The following is a 17,415-nucleotide window of genomic DNA, read 5'->3' as shown; positions in this document are numbered from 1 at the left end:
CGAGAAACGCTCCAAAGCAACCAAGAAAAAATGTAATCAATCTAAAAGACGTTTATGACCATATACACGACGCTGGGTAATACGTCTACAACAACATTGAGTCCAACAGCTAATCAAATAGTTGTGGGCGGGATCACACGCAGTTCTCCATCCTGCAGTCTGTGGCCCCGCCTTAAACTCGGGGGCGCGCGAGGGGGACGGTGTTCAGTGGTGCTTCAGATCTCAACACAAGCCGTCATCAACAAGCCCCGCCCTATTGTTTACGATATGTAAATTGCGCTTTTAGGCCACGCCCAATATACCCCTGATTGGCAGGAAGGAATAACCGCCGTCCCTCCTTCGTCATAGTCGGTGTACGGAGTTCAGTTGAAGCTGTAGCATACGGAGAAGGACCTTCAAAATACTTCCCCCTCGAGCTTTATTTCTGTCAAAGTTGCTAAGGAACGAAGTCAGAAAGAAGTCTCAATAAAATGAAGCCCCTGGACTTATGCGTTATACTTGTGTGCAGTTTCTTTGCTGTTAGCACCGTCTCTGGATTCTACCTTCCGGGTTTAGCTCCGGTTAATTTCTGCGACGAGGACAAGCAAACCAGTGACTGCCAGGTAACGTTGTCAATCCCACCCCCACCTAAATATTCGTCTTGGAGACAGTTTGCAGACACAGCGCTGTATATATCAAAAGTATTCTACATTGTTAGCATTCACAGCCGCATTCTGCTGTAAGTGTAGCTCAGAAGCTAACCGGTTAGTTCACGCAAGTCACGCTACATTAGATTGCAAAAGACAACGTTCTATAATATTGTGGTTGATTAGAACCCATAGCTGAATTGGGACAGTTTACAAAACAGATCATTCTGCACCTGGGGCAGTTTGACAGCTAGAGCTAGTCAAGTCATTCATGGTAGATCACTTGATGTGAACAGCTTTCTCGATGCAACATGACATGAGGTTTCTGTTATTTCAATAGACTGAGATCCAGTTGTTTGTAAACCGGTTGGACTCTGTTGAGTCCGTCCTGCCCTACGAGTATGACGTGTGAGTGAGCCCAAGCCTTTTACTACTACCCTAAAGGTGATTCCTGCCTATAAGGATCTATTTATATAACTGACTTTTTTTGATTTCAGGTTTGACTTTTGCAAAGATGAACGTGAGAAGAGGCCTTCAGAAAACCTGGGCCAGGTGCTGTTCGGGGAGAGAATCGAGACCTCACCTTACAAGGTAGATCGATGTTTCAGTCCAAGACCAGTTGTAACCTGAAGTCCTGCACACTGAAAGATGATGCTTGTTTACACTCCTTCACTGTTTCAAGAAATTACACTTAACTCTAGGCAATGAATGCATTTGAGAAACACTTGCTACTTCAAGATTCATTTGTTGAATTGCGTTATGGTTTTGCTTCTGTTTTGCTGATTGTTAATATATAGAAAATGATTTCAGCATATATCTTTTTAGCTTTGTTCTAACCAAAAATGCTTATTAGAGATTCAGGAAGTATCCTATGTCTGAACCGTATTTTGGGCTCATGAGCTCAGTCATCCAACACAATAAGGAAGGAAAAAAAACCTGTTTAAATAAGAAAAAAATACAACTCAACAATGACCCTGCATATTTTAGCTTATCATTGTATATTTATTTATTTGTAACAATTTTAGCTCGTTTTACATAGTGGGTGCCAATAATTCTGTAATTTTACACATCTTGTTTCACACATTCTGTTTCAGTTCAAATTCAGGAAAGATGAGTCTTGTCATAACGTGTGCAAAAAAGTGTATGATCCATCGAAACAGGACGATAAAGCTAATTTGGACTTTCTTAAAAGAGGCATGGAGCTAAATTACCAGCATCACTGGTGAGTGGGTCTGAATTCATTCTGTTGATTAACATTTATTTAGTTGCTAAGAAACAGGTAGAGGCAGTTTTACAGATTCACCCTGTTTTCTGTTTCCAGTTGAATGGTCAATAGTTCATTTTGCCATAGTAAAAAAAGTTGTATGTTGTTTGCAGGATTGTTGACAACATGCCTGTAACATGGTGCTATGACGTAGAGGACGGACAAAAGTACTGTAATCCCGGTTTTCCAATCGGCTGCTTAGTAACCTTTGATGGACGTTCTAAAGATGCTTGCGTCATCAGTGTGAGTAAGCTGTTTGCCTGACATCTCCTGGAGTCTGTGATATTAAACCTGTTTATCTGGCAAGACAATGGCTTACAATGCTAAAAGGTTTTAAATGATATAATGTAGTCTGAGTTTTGTGCATGCATTTTGTCTGTGTTTTTACTAGTGTCTATTTTTTGCTTTAAGTCGGAGTTCAACAAGAAAAATACTTTCTACCTCTTCAACCATGTGGATATCACCATAACCTACCACAGCGGGGAAAATGAGAGCTGGAGAGGTGCTCGGCTGGTTGGTGCGAGACTAGAGCCGAAAAGGTTAGTCATTTTGACCACAATATAAACTAATGAAATACTTCTCTTATCAGCAGTGTTCTCAAGATTCTTATGTCTTTTTCAATTCATATATCAATTCTCTCTCCAAAATGAGACAAATTGCCTGAAATGATAATGACCCAAAAAAGTGATTAAAAAGTATCTGCTTTCAAGAGCATGGCATTCCCTTTTGTTCATTTTACTGTCTTTTCGAATCAGGTAATATAATGAAACTTAACTGAGTGAAATCATACCCGATTGCTCACTTTTATTTCAGCATTAAACACCCTGAGGGCAACAGCCAGTTGTGTGAAGGACCACCCATGGACATACCAAAAGAGTTTACTGGTAATCTAGAAGTGACCTACTCTTATTCAGTCAAGTTTGAAGTGAGTTCATCGATGTATTTTTGAAAATTTCTAAAACTTTCATGTATTCAGCGAGTCTGACTTTTAGGTATTGACTTTTTTTTTTTTAATTGCAGAAGACAGATCAGATCAAATGGGCTTCAAGGTGGGATTACATTTTGGTCTCCATGCCTCATACAAACATCCAGTGGTTTAGGTAGGAACTCTTTTTTCCTCAAACCTTTCAAAGGAACAATGTTTTCAGGTGTCCTCATGCATAGTAATAACCTTTTTCCTCTGCATTCTGTGAAGCATCATGAACTCCCTGGTCATTGTGCTCTTCCTCTCGGGCATGGTGGCCATGATCATGCTGAGAACTCTACACAAGGACATCGCTAGGTATAACCAGGTGGACCAGGTACAGTACTTCTTACCTTATTTCATTTTAGCTTTGATAACATCAACTTTATAAAGTTGTATTCTCACCATCTATTGAAATTGAAAGTGCAAAAACAAGCTTATTTGACTTATTTGACTGATGCTGGTGTGTTTTGGGGGTTCAGACTATTCAGCTGAAACCAGTATAATATATTTTGATCAACATGACATAAATGATAGGAAACAGCAGACACTTGTACACAATCACCTAAACAAATGTATTAAAGCATTCACAATTTTATCAAAGCAACAAGAAATGTTCTTATGATGAGCACAGATGACTAAATGATGTGGAGTTTGAACAAGGAGCTTTTAAAATTTCATTTCTGATCTGAGAAACGCTCCAGAGCACCTGAGAAAAACTGTAATAAATGTACTTGCAATGTTTGCATTTTGCATGTTTTCAGTAATCTTTAGAGTCATAATGGTTTCACTGCATCCAACTATGTACCTTTTTTCTGGAAACATATTTACTTTACATATTTAATTCTTTGCCTTGCCTGTATTAGAGTTGTCTGATCAACCCTTGTATTGCCAGATATTGAAATCTCATTTGTAACATTTGCAGGCAGACTTGGTTAAGATCCATCTACAATCAGGCATTGCATATGTAAGAGTATTCCCAGGCCCTGTTTGCATATCTTTTTAGGGTGATTTTGTGATTTGTTGTTTTGGTGACTGCTGAATGTGTCATTTCTGGGCGGTTTCTTTATGTGCTAAAACATGGTGGATTGGTCATAACGCACTCTCAGTAATCATGGGGAAACATGAAAAATAAATGCGTGCACATTTCTGCAAATGTCTGCTGACGGAAATTTACCGCATTCTGATTACATTTATTCTCTGTACCATGTTTTATCATATCCTAAATGTATCATCAAACTGATAAACTCTCAGTAACCAGTGTCTGATAAATGTTGTTTTATTGGGGGATGAGAAATGGGTGAGCTGTAAGTAAGAATGTACTGATTGAACTTGCCTTTTCCTTTTTCTGCTTCTATTTAAAATGCGGCAAAGTGTTGTCATTGTTACCCGATGTGTTTTTGTGATCTGCGCAACAGGAGGACGCCCAGGAGGAGTCGGGGTGGAAGCAGGTACACGGGGACGTGTTCAGACCACCGAAGAGTGGCATGCTGCTGTCTGTCTTTCTAGGGCAGGGCACACAGATTTTCATCATGACCTTCATCACGCTCTGTAAGTAGAACCCGAAACTTACATGTAAAATTAAAACCTGAAACTGAAATGTGTTGTGAAGTTTCTGTTATACTCTTTTATAGCAAGGCCAATACTTTGAGTCTATGAGACAAGATCTTTGTGGATTTTTTTTAGCCTGTTTACAGTATTACTGTATACTTTTTTCCCCCTCCCAGTTCTAGCATGCCTCGGATTTTTGTCTCCTGCAAACAGAGGAGCCCTTATGACCTGTGCAGTGGTGCTGTGGGTCCTGCTGGGCACGCCTGCTGGCTATGTATCAGCCAGGCTGTACAAGTGTAAGGATATCTCCTATTGAACTTTCAGTGTATTTCTGTTTATGCTAATAAAGAAAAATATAACAGGGCATTTACCATTAATTTTCCCTCCATGAGAGGAAACTGTCATTATTACGGCATTGTCTATTATTTATATTTCTGTAAACGATAAGCTTTTCCGAAATCAAACATGTTTAAGTTTAACATATATATTAAATATTTGGCTTTCGCTTACTTAATTCAATTGATTGCCTTACTGTTAATTTAAGTTTTGTTCAAGTGAAGAATTTGGTTATACATTAGATTTTTTTTTGTATTTAGATATTTCATATTGGATTCCAGTAAACATCTTGATTTTTTTTTTGGAAAATGGTTTCAGTTTGAATTCAAATCTAATACTGTTTGCATACTTTTGCCTGGTGTGATTATTTGCTTAATCCCAATCTTAATCCTGTATAATATGTAATAAATAATATTGATTATAATATTGAAATATGTACAGTGTGTTTACAGTATGTGTCTGGTGATTGGCTGTGTATATATATATATATATCTATATATATCTATATATATATATATATATATATATATATATATATATATATATATATATATATATATATATGAGCAATGTTTGTTTGTTCTTCTTTAGGTTTTGGTGGAGAAAAATGGAAAACAAATGTTTTATTGACAGCACTTTTGTGTCCTGGGTATGTTTGTCTTGTGTTTTGAGGTAAAAGTAGTTTGTAGCGAGGTTGGCTTGTAAAATGATTCACATTATAACACTCTGTCATTCACAGCATTGTTTTTGCGGATTTCTTCCTGATGAATCTGATTCTGTGGGTGGAGGGTTCGTCTGCTGCCATCCCATTCGGCACATTGATAGCTATCCTGGCACTGTGGTTTGGCATTTCTGTTCCTCTTACCTTCGTAGGCGCGTACATTGGCTTCAAAAAAGCGGTGAGTTACTGCTCTTGGTTTAGTGCAAATTTTATGATTGATTCTTGGATTGCCTTTTTTCCCATTGTTGTTTTATCTTGGGTTGTAGACTATTTAGAGATTTGTCAGATGTATTAGTGAATCGTTGTAGAGAATACACCAGTGACAATGTTTTTTTTTAAAAGCCATTGTATTTTGTGGAATAGCAGCTAAGCTTTGACAGTAGTGCATGAATGCAAAAAAGGGACCAGCACCCAGTTCTACCAGTTCCACCATTCTAGGTCATGATGTAGAATCTGCCCTAAACTAGACATTCCAGGTAGAATTTCAATAGCCACACAGACAAAGCATACTGTAACCAGTTATGCAGAAAATGTGTTTGCCATCACCAACCAAACTGTAACAAGATTTGATACAACACAGAGTTTTTTTCCCGACAATAAATAAATGCACAAAATCCAAATGGTAGCAAACATCCTTCAATATCTTGATGGCTGCAAATGTAAAATGTGTATTTTAAATAGCCTGAACTTTAGTGTTGTGGTTCTCAAAATCTAGACCTGTCAACATCTAGTGTACAGTTTTATTTGATCTTTGATCTCTCATCCTACAAAGACTCAAATCGTTTTTTCAACATTACCAGAGACAACATCACTCTAACGAACCTATGTTGAACAAGCCTACACCTTACATATGCCATATGTGCTTATTTGTACAAGATTATAATACCGAAGTAGGCTAAATATAGTAGGCAATTCAAGAGAAATGTCTTATTAAATCTAACTAGCTTACTATTGTTAGTCTCAGTACTTGCCAGCCTTGTGTGTTTATGATTTTGGTCTTGGTCTTGCCCTGCTGTCATATTTATCTTTACTCAGATTCCATTGACTATAGTCCAGATTTTGACAGGGCTTTGTCTAATGTGCTCTTGAATCCAATACTGTATTATCCCACAATATTAAACACCGAACAATATAATCAGTATCAATAAAATCAATTGTAATCTCCCAAATAATGCATTCAGCATTTTTCATTGGCCATATGTTCATACATTCCCTTAAAAGCAGTAACTTTCCTAGAAGTATTAACTGAATGCTTTCTTTTGCACGTTTAGAGCTGCAACCCAGTGACAATGTAAAATGTAATACTTAATAAGGAAGATTAGAGGGAAAAGAGCTTGTCTAGAACTGAGACAGCTGGTCATATTGGGATGGTAGAACCAAGGCTCTGAGACAGTGTGCTCATGCTTTTAGACCAGATGCTCTAAACTGAGTTTCAAAGCCAGACATTGTGCAAATAATCATTGGTTGCAAATGGGTAGTGATGTGAGTCATTGTCTGACAGCTTGGTGATGATATGGGCTCTGTATATTTGCATTGTATTAACTGGTTCTGTTGTTGCAGCCAATGCAGGCTCAGTTGCTGCATGTCTTCTATATAATAATAATATCAAGCTTGGACAAACCAGAAATTGATTAATCAGCCAAGCAGGCAGGGGAAATCAGTGTGCATGTTCAGTCCTGGTGGGCCAATTTAATTAAACTCAAGTGCGAGAAACTACTTTCATGCATGTAATGTTTATTTTTAAAATTGTCACTACAGAATGTGTTTACTCATGCCATAGTATTTGATCATTTTCTCTCCCTGCATATATTTACACTCTAAGTCTCTGGATCTACAGTCTAGTCTGGTCGAAAAATGTAGATACCTAATATGTAAAAGAAGTACCTGTTTAGAATTAGAAGTTATTTTAGATATTGTAACCTGTTAGAGGGAAAATAATTTTTGATTACCACCTGAAATATTTATTCGCTTTTTAGTCTTATTTGAAATGATGTACATTAAAAATGCATAAAACACACCACAAGCACAAAATCATCCACAGAATAGGTTTACGTATCTCCCACACCCAGGCTGCACCCCTATTTTATGTCCTTTCATACATAAGTGCTAAACTCCATTATTCTCTGTTACCATACTGCTTTTTATAGAGCCCAAGCAGCAAATCAGTTACACACATGATGCTTTACCTGGAAAAATGCTTTTATTCTGAACACACTGTGTGAAAGAATAGGAAGTCTGTTATACCCATAGATGTTCAGGTAACTGACTGCTTCAAGATGTTATAGTTTGTGAAGGTGCAATCATCATCTTATCGCTTATTGTCTCAGACTTGACTGCGTAGACACATAATAACGCACATATAAGTAAACAAGCAGGGGATAATATTGAGTGAATAGCATGACTAGAACATAAAACCAGGGCATTTGAGATGCTTAAATTTAGCAATAGACAGATGAGGTCTCTCATAACTGTTCAGTTTAACGGACCATTCAAATTTGTTTCACCGACGATACAAACATGACATTTAATGACATTTCTATGTAGATTCTCTGGTTATCTATTGCTTTAATTGCTTAATAATTGAAGAAAAACTCAACGTTTCTTCATCTTCGTTTTTTTTTTTTTTTCACTGTGCCTTCATAACTTGAAAATGAAAAGTTGAAAGCGGGAAATGAATATTCTGTGTCTATCATATGAGTTTTTCTATATGATCATTTTCATCAACTAATGAAATGATATATTGGTTGTCACTGATGCCTGGGGAAATAGAAACATTCTTCTCCTTTTTTCATTTCGATTTCAAGCTTGTTTGCTCTTAGCGGATCTTTTAAAAGTTTCAGTGAATCCTGGCAGCCCAAGAATCTCAGAAATAAACCAGAATATTAAAAATGACATTAGTTCTTTTTCAAATGTATTTATTCAAATCTATTGCCTGTGTGTATTTGCCTGTGCTGGTGGCTTATGCTGTTTTTTAATTGTTTGTGGCGTTTTTTTCTTTTCTTTTTTTTCCCCCTTCAAAATACAGGTGATAGAATTGCCAGTGAGAACAAACCAGATCCCACGGCAAATCCCAGAGCAGTCCTTTTTTACCAAACCCATTCCAGGCATTATCATGGGTGGCATCCTGCCTTTCGGCTGCATTTTCATCCAGCTCTTCTTTATACTTAACAGCATCTGGTACCCTGATATTTGAATATTATGAATTATTATTATCATCATTATTATTATTATTAATAGTAGTAGTAATAATATTATTACTATTCAATTTATAAGACTAATACATTCCCCTGTTATAGTAGGATAAAAAAGTTTTAACAGTTTTGTGACATTTCTTTATTTGCAGGTCTCACCAGATGTATTATATGTTTGGGTTCTTGTTCTTGGTGTTTATTATTCTCCTCATCACATGTTCAGAAGCCACCATTCTGCTCTGCTACTTTCATCTGTGTGCTGAGGTGAGGCTGTAGACTGGGAAGTCAAGTTTTTTTTAATTGATTTGCATTCAGGAATGTATTTATTAGTGATAACCAAAAGTGAAATCCAGTGTGAATGAATGTCCAAAAAATTCCTCACAGACCTACATAGTGATAAGTGTTTAGTTTTTTACATTTAGGATGGATTTTAAAGTTATAGTGTACTGAGGGCTTACATTAAACAATATATTGTTATATCTAACAATATGGGTCAGATTTCACAGGTTTTCATAACAATTTCATGCAAGGCAATCCCCGGCAAATTAGACTTGTGCTCAAAAACCACACATAACTGCTGAAGTGTTGTATAGCCTGTAGTGGTAGTGTAGTAAAGTGAGTTTTGGGTGTTTGTGTGTTGTTTTTTTGCCCACACACTTTTCTATTTTTTCCTATACAGGATTATCACTGGTGGTGGCGTTCCTTCCTCACTAGTGGATTCACCGCCGTTTATCTCTTCATCTACGCTATACATTATTTCTTTTCCAAACTGCAAATCCAAGGAGCTGCCAGTATTATTCTTTACTTTGGCTACACCCTGATCATGGTTCTTATATTCTTCCTTTTCACAGGTAAGTGGCAGGCCGTATCTGAACAGTTGACATTTTCAAGAAAAAGCATCGCTGATGAAAACAGCGTAATGCATTTTTTAAGTGCGTTGTGCCCTTGCAACGTGTCATCGCCTTAACGGTATGAAAACCGAACCGTTCAATAATCAGAAGCATCGATCAAAAAGGTCAGGCTTTACACAGACACTGGTTTTATAGTGATACTGTGGGGAAGTCAGAGTGATGAAAAGGCAGAGTGTAATCCGTTTGCTCTGTTTGCACATCCTGTGATGAGGAATAAAAGTCAATAGGCTGCACAGTACTCTATATTCGTAACCATTTTAGAATGGGCAGGATTTGTATCCTGTTGCCACTCCTTTGAAGAAGTACCCCTTAAGTATAACTGCTGTGTGCTAACTCTGGTTTATATTTGCTTTTTGCCTTGGGCAAACCTTTTTTATTTCCACACACCTTTTGATGTGCTTGTGTTATCTCTGATTTAAAGGAAAACTGCAAAGTTGTGTGCAGATGCATATTTAAACGGTGTCAAGGAAATACTAGTATTTGCCTTGTAATTTGCATGAAGCTAAGATAACAAAGTAAAGTTTTTACAGTCAGTGGGGTCTGTTACCATGGTAACACAGCTGCACAGGTTATGGCACAGGCTTTTCTTGTTGCTCTTCATGTCACATTAGCCCTTAATAGAGGTGTTTAGGGTTGGTAGTATATGAAGAAACATAAACAAAAATACAATATGCCCCCTTTTTACTGTTATAGTAGCCCACTTATTGTTTTAATCATATCCGCCACAATTTTTCTCAGTTGGATAAGGCTAAAGGAAATCAGCTCTGATCCAAAAGCATATACAGAAGTGGCACAATGATCCATGATCTTATTTTGCTGATTCTTCCTGAAATGACAGTGTTCTGTTTTGCACTGAGTTGGTCTGGAGTCTCACGCCCTCTTTTCCGTTACTGAATATCTTCAGCCACTCAAATGCTCAATCCTACCTTCTTGGTTTCTTGGTAATGGTCTTCCATAATTCTGTTTGTGTAGAAAAAAAAGAGTCCTAGTAGATTTACAGTCATTAACGAATCGATTGGCCATTACATAGCACAGTCCTTGCGATCACATACGATTGCAGGATCGTTATTACGGTCTTACATTTGGCACCACTGTCTACATAATAAATGTCTGGCTGCCAGTTTATAGGTTGCCATGGATCTAAAAGATTTTTTCAGAATCCCTGAGTCAGGCTTTTATGACATTTATATCATGTTTAGGATTTTAAAACAAGGATCCAAACAGAAACAGAACATGTTTGTTTACAACCTTTGACACACACTTGTATTTTCAAGGTAGAGGTGGTCAGAAGTTGACATGGTAACAGCACAATCTAGCTGTTCCTGGTTGAAAACACCCACACATGCCAATACGTGGGATGCATTAAATCTGTAAACTTCTAATAGCTGTGGTATATGATTTCCACCTTCTTTCTCTGCATGTGCAATGTTGCTTCACGAGGCCTGGAAAGTTCATATGCCGAACTGGATTTCAAATACAGGCAGATTTAGAAATGTTACATCTAGTGATCAAGCAGATTGTTAATAAAAGGCAATCACTCATATAATCTCAGCATAGCACTTCGATTTATTAAAACCCATAAATAACACAGAAAAAGTGCTTCATAATTAAATCAGTGTATGGGCTAACTCCATCTCTTTATATAAGCTGCTGTCTTAGCATTTTCTTTTTATAAACGTAAATGTTTTTTATTAAATTCATGGTGCAATTGAACCAAATAAGCTAATCTTGTATATAAACAAATCTTGTATTATTCACACATTTTACTATATAGATATTTTTAAATGCCACAAGTGTCTAAATGCTTTGAATAATATATATCCGGCTTTTCTCATTTGTCTGTTTGTCTTTCCACAGGTACCATTGGCTTTTTTGCCTGTTTCTGGTTTGTAAACAAAATCTACAGTGTAGTGAAAGTGGATTAAGCTGGGAAATCTCAGCACTGGACTCTCTGGACAATGTGTGGAAATCTCTTCAGTGTTCAACTTTGATTGGCAGACTGTTATGCGAGAGATGTCCTTCTTTGCTTATTAACTAGTTTTACCATCATAATTCTCTTTCTCTTCTGTGTAATTTGGTATATTAGTTTGCACAATTAACATGTTTGAAAATGATGAATGTTATGGACACGCTGGCTAGAGAGAACTGAGCAGGCTCAAATATTTGCACGTGAAAGGGTTAACTTGTCACTGAACACTGTGGGAAATGTACAAGAGTGATCAAAAGAATCAGATACATATCTGTGACCTGAAACACACTGATATCGGACTAGAAAAGTCATTCCGACTTCTATGTTAAAATTCTTCTATATTATCTTTTTTATATTGTTCTCCAGATATTCTCATTTCTTTTTTACCTTGGTTACTCTCTTTTTTTCTTCCTTTTTTTCCCCCTTTTTTATTATTAATAACTCATTCTACTGTGTTTTATAATTTGATTGTTAAAACATGAAATTCAGTGTCATTTTACTTCTGTTTTATAAAAATATTCTTAGCCAAATGATGATAAGGTTTGTAAATAAAAAAATAAGGATAAACAAGATTGTTTATCACTAATAATTGGATCAACCTATTTCATATTTATGAATAACCCACACTGACTTACAAGTAAAACAATGAAAGTAACTGATTTAATAAATGACAGAGAGGCATGAGAGCAATAAGCAATGACGACTACGGTAAAGCTTTGTTTCAAGAAATTTTAATTGCTCACAGCTGCTACTGAGCTTCAGAAAATCATGTGAGCTATACCGAAAGATCGTGAAACAAAAATAAAGCACAATATAAATCATTACAATATTCATCTACATCGTTTAAAACAATTTATTTCTTAATATAAGTACAAGTATTTTTTAATGCCTTGCATTATAAGGATCTTATTTGTTTACTCGTTTACTGTTTGATACTAAAGAGGAAGGAATGTTGGTTGGATAGAGTCATCAAGTGACTGGCGTGTGTGTGTGTGCGTGTGTGTGCGTTTTAACATTTATGTAAAAATGGCAGGCTATAACCATGTTGAAAACACGAATGTCGAAGGTTCATCCAATAATCCTTTCATTTAGAAGTACATTAGTATGGGTTTAGATTTATGATGCTGTTTATCTTATGTGCATTGTTTAAAAAAAAAGAATAAATAATGAATACATTTTGATTCAATTCAATTGATATAAATAAATTAAATAAAATATACAGTGCAAGATGTCCCCAAGACCAGGGACTGCGTAACTGATTTCCAAGTTATGTGAGAGGTACAAACAGTAACTTGTTTCATCTCTTTTCCCAAAACATGCACCTTTATAAGTGTCATTGTTTGGCCCACATTTGCTGGGACTGTAAGCTTAACAGTCTGGATTATAATGCATATAAAAAAATAGCAGACACACTATTGACTATATTGTGAAAAACAGGTAATGTGTGTCCTAAGGCTATGCCACTTTAATAAAAGAGTCAGACAATTAATAAACTAATATAAACTGAGGTTTTTTTGTCTATAAAGAGGAAATGTTTCCAGTGTTTATATTCACTAGCCAGTAGTGAAAGTCTCGTCAGCCTTTTGATCTCCCTGGTTCATCGCTTAACATGAATGAATATTGCTCTGGCCTTTACTTGCTAAGTAGGGCAGCACAAAACAAAATTCATTAAGCATTAGTGTGATATTGGTTTCAGCCAAATACAAATAAATACTGCACCATGGATCATGCTGTGAGCATTTTAAACAGGGCCAGAAGTATGTGTGCGTATTATGTCAAAGTAACACGATAATTTAGTCCAGTACAGTATATCAGTGTAAGGCAATCTGATCTTAACATATTTTGATGATGATGTGCAACTGAATACAGACGCAAAAGAGTTTTCCTCATGCTGTGGTACACTCCAGAACATTAAGTGCCGATGAGGATTGGTTCCCATTTGAACATTTGTTGAGCATACTCCATTATGTTTTTCTTAAAGGCAGTGAGATACTACACAGCCCTTTTAAAGACTGCTTTAGAGCCAGCAAAGGTCATTTCAGTGGTCAGGAACTAAGCCAATGTGCACACTGTACTAAAACTTGCACACTGGAGGCTTTCATGAGGAACACCAGCAACCGCCACATGAAATCAGGGTTTCAGGTAAAGTGTAATTGTGGGTTAATTTTCCAGCATTGCATACGTTTAAAATTTGAATAAACGTCTTGTGGAAATTTTCTCTTGCTCACCTGTAATTCTGATGTTCTAAAACCCATCTGCTTTTGTTATCGTTCTGAAACTTGTTCCTTTTTTTCCCACATTCTCATGTCATGCAGCTGGGGCACCACAGCAAGATTTACATCTCAATGTTTAAACATCAACGTTCCTCCTTTTCTTTAAAAATGTTTGGACCCAGAATACGTGTTTTGGTTGAATTTACAAATATTGCACATTGCATCACAAAATAACGTAAATCCCAACTATATCAAAAAATAGTAAAAAATATACTACATTTAACATACCTAGAACGTCATAATATTTCAATTTCAACAGGCCATCAAATACACAACCTTTTTCCATTGAGAACATTGGCATAGCATTTCTGCAATGTGCAACCACCACTTACACAGGTGTTAACAAAAATATCAGAGGTACAGGAGCTTTCTGTCTTCTCACTTTTAAGAAACTGACAAATAGTAACTACTAACCACTATAGCAGCCAATAAACACTATTGTCTAATTTATTTTTTGTCCCCCAGGGCATTCTGACAGTCTAGTCATATACAGAGGTAAAACTGATGAAACCTCCTGGTCATTCAGACATCTTTAAGACATAAACTTATCTAGACTAATTAATACTGAGCCTGTCATGCAAACGAATGTCTTCATTTGTCTCAAACATATTACATGATACTACAATAGTTTCACTTGATGCTATTCAGAGTAAGCTCCTTCTCAGAGCTCAGGCTCACAGACGTCGTCTCTTTGTGGCTCTCCCTTGATCTCCGGGTTATTGGTGAGGATGATGATGTCCCTTCCTCCCAAGTCTGGAGCGAACATATGCGGGTCATGTGGCTGGGGATATGCATCTGTGCTGACCTCCCATCTGTTACTGTGAAGCAGCTGTCCACAGCCGAACCTCGCACTGGATGGGCCTGTCCACATCGTGGCCCACAGAGCAGCGCCAAGAACTCCTTGCGCACGCTACGGTGCATGTAGCCATAGATGTAAGGGTGCAGGCAGCACTGCAGGAAAAAGAGGACAAGTGCCAGTGAGGCTAGCCATGGTGGCACAACAGTGCGGGAACTTATGGAAATGGTGCTCAAAACACTGTACGGTCCCATGCTAAACACATAGGAGGCCATGATGACAAAAACCACCCTTGCTGCCTTGCAGTGGTAGTGGAAGCGTCGATGCCTGTTCCTGGCAGGATTTGTGGCTGTGAACGAGCCACCTTCATGTTGGAACTGCTGCTGTTGCTGCTCGTGGGGACTGGACACTAAGTCTGGAGGGTGGTTCGTTTGAATAGGGTGCACCAAAGCATTCTGCCGCCGGGCTGCCCTAAACACCATCCAGTAGCAGCCAAGCATGATGGCCACAGGCAACCAGAAGGAAAGAGTGGCCACCATTGCTGAGTATGAGTGACTGGAGGACCACACCATGGTGCAGGCATTATGGTGTCGGTCGAAATCAATAGCTCCCCAGCCATAGAGAGGTGGGGTGCTCTGCAGCAAGCTTAACAGCCAAGTAAGAGCGATCAGGTTAGTGCCCAGGTGAGGTGTCATGCGTGTAGGATATGACAGCGGGTGGATAATGGCCAGGTAGCGGTCCACTGATACGACGATAATAGTGTTAACTCCAGTGAAAGCAAAAAGGTGCATGAGCACCACCAGGGCTTGACACAGACGGGTGTCCAGTGGCCAAACCTCAGGTACAGTGGCAGCAATAACAAATGGCATTACAAGCACCGTTTGTAGAAGATCAGCCAGCAGTAAATTGAGCACGAAGCGGTTGGCCACATGCAGTAGCTGTGGCTTTCTTTGGAACACCAGCAGAACCACCACATTGCCAAACAGAGACATGCACACAATAGCTGATATTGCCACCATCTTCACAGCGCTGCTTGTCAACGAGGCTGGCTGGAGGGCACCAGGGTCCCAAGGCAATGCACTCAAGTTATAATTCATAATAGGATCTTGCATTGTGGGCATAGTGATGCTGATTAAGTGGGTGACTATACATGTGGCGGCCTCGAACACCCCAGCAACATTCTCCGACAATCTGCCTAGGAGTTTAAATACAGTGGAAGTGCATCGAGGGTCTACATTCAACAGAGTCCATCATTTTGTTCAGCTATTTCCACAACAAAAATTCAATATGGTGTACCAGGTCCGACTTACATTCTTGGATCAAATGTAGCAGAAGCACAACATAACAGCTCCTTGTCTTGTTATACTTAAATCTCCTTAATATTTCTTCGGCATATCTTCCATCACGCACGGCTGCCTGAGCTGTGATCTTTAATCCGTTTTCTCCTTTGCAACGGTGGCAAAACAGCTGGAATTTACAGCTGTCAAAATTCCATTGTTAAACCAATCTCGGATTTTCTGCACACAAAGAATCTGTCGCTCTCTCTCTCGTCGCTGTCCGATAATGATAAAAAACGACGATTTTATTTAGGGTTTTTTTACCTTGCGACAGTCACCATTATAAGAGCTGTGTCTTCAGTGTCTTTAGTAGCATCATATCCAAGGCTGTGGCGTGGTGTTAGTCGTGTGTCCTCCATTGAGAGTGTGCCCATTGACGGCGCTGTGCAGGATTCGCGACGCTGCGCTCCCATTTCACTGATAATCAATGGCCGCGTTGTGCTTTTTTAATGCAACGCACGTCTCCGATCATCGCCGACAGCCTTGCCTTTCCTTTTCTTCTCTCTCTTCCTTTCTATCTCTCTTCTTCACACTCACACTCTTTCCTTCTCAAATCGCTTTTCTGCTCTACTCTATTCTATTTCACATCGCTATTATAAAACCCTATATGAACAACATGCCCCTGCCCTACATGCAGCATAGCTGCTTTTCGATTTAAAGCATAAATAACCTCAGATAAAAAAACAACTGTTATTAGATACAATAATACCCATTGAAAAACAATGAACTATTGGAAACTATATACAGTATATAGTATATATATTATGAATAACTATAACTATAACTACAACTATACACACACACACACACACACACACACACACACACACACACACACACACACACACATATATATATATATATATATATATATATATATATATATATATATATATATATATATATATATATATATACAGTACAGACCAAAGTTTGGACACACCTGCTCATTTAAAGAGTTTTCTTTATTTTCATGACTATGACAATTGTAGATTCACACTGAAGGCATCAAAACTATGAATTAACACATGTGGAATTATATGGAATTATATACATAACAAAAAGTGAACTGAAAATATGTCATATTGTAGGTTCTTCAAAGTAGGCATCAAGAGAATGCGAAGAGTGTGCAAAGCAGTAATCTAAGCAAAGGTGGCTACTTTGAAGAACCTACAATATGACATATTTTCAGTTGTTTCACACTTTTTGTTATGTATATAATTCCACATGTGTTAATTCATAGTTTTGATGCCTTCAGTGAATCTACAATCTTCATAGTCATGAAAATAAAGAAAACTCTTTGAATGAGAAGTTGTGTCCAAACTTTTGGTCTGTACTGTATATATATATATATATATATATATATATATATATATATATATATATATAGTTATAGTTATAGTTATTTATAATATATATATTATAAATAACTATAACTATAACTATATATATATATATATATATATATATATATAT

At 37.5% G+C, this 17,415-nt stretch overlaps 2 protein-coding genes across 3 annotated transcripts; one reads left to right on the top strand and one right to left on the bottom strand.

The window, feature by feature from the left end:
- The first annotated feature begins 322 nt into the window (after nucleotides 1-322).
- Nucleotides 323-12,714, top strand: LOC124386084 (transmembrane 9 superfamily member 2). 2 transcript variants are annotated; one of them, XM_046849709.1, is made up of 18 exons: nucleotides 323-602; nucleotides 967-1,034; nucleotides 1,124-1,217; nucleotides 1,721-1,848; nucleotides 2,004-2,133; nucleotides 2,302-2,429; nucleotides 2,704-2,815; nucleotides 2,911-2,990; nucleotides 3,086-3,191; nucleotides 3,780-3,821; nucleotides 4,273-4,405; nucleotides 4,582-4,701; nucleotides 5,333-5,390; nucleotides 5,481-5,640; nucleotides 8,488-8,639; nucleotides 8,806-8,917; nucleotides 9,333-9,504; nucleotides 11,422-12,714. In XM_046849709.1, exons 1-18 carry the CDS (start codon nucleotides 471-473, stop codon nucleotides 11,487-11,489), a joined length of 1,995 nt encoding a protein of 664 aa, XP_046705665.1. In that variant the 5' UTR covers nucleotides 323-470; the 3' UTR covers nucleotides 11,490-12,714. The 2 variants fall into 2 exon arrangements, with proteins under 2 accessions (XP_046705665.1, XP_046705666.1); XM_046849710.1 differs by lacking the exon at nucleotides 3,780-3,821 and having other exon boundaries at nucleotides 324-602.
- gpr101 (G protein-coupled receptor 101) lies at nucleotides 11,939-16,473 on the bottom strand. The gene has a single exon (XM_046849711.1). The coding sequence runs from the start codon at nucleotides 15,721-15,723 to the stop codon at nucleotides 14,437-14,439; it is 1,287 nt and encodes a 428-aa protein (XP_046705667.1). The 5' UTR covers nucleotides 15,724-16,473; the 3' UTR covers nucleotides 11,939-14,436.
- Between the last annotated feature and the right edge of the window lie 942 nt (nucleotides 16,474-17,415).

The sequence above is a fragment of the Silurus meridionalis genome, chromosome 5 (assembly GCF_014805685.1).
Source record: "Silurus meridionalis isolate SWU-2019-XX chromosome 5, ASM1480568v1, whole genome shotgun sequence".
Lineage (NCBI taxonomy): Eukaryota > Metazoa > Chordata > Actinopteri > Siluriformes > Siluridae > Silurus > Silurus meridionalis.
This window is presented reverse-complemented; position numbering and strand designations above follow the sequence as displayed.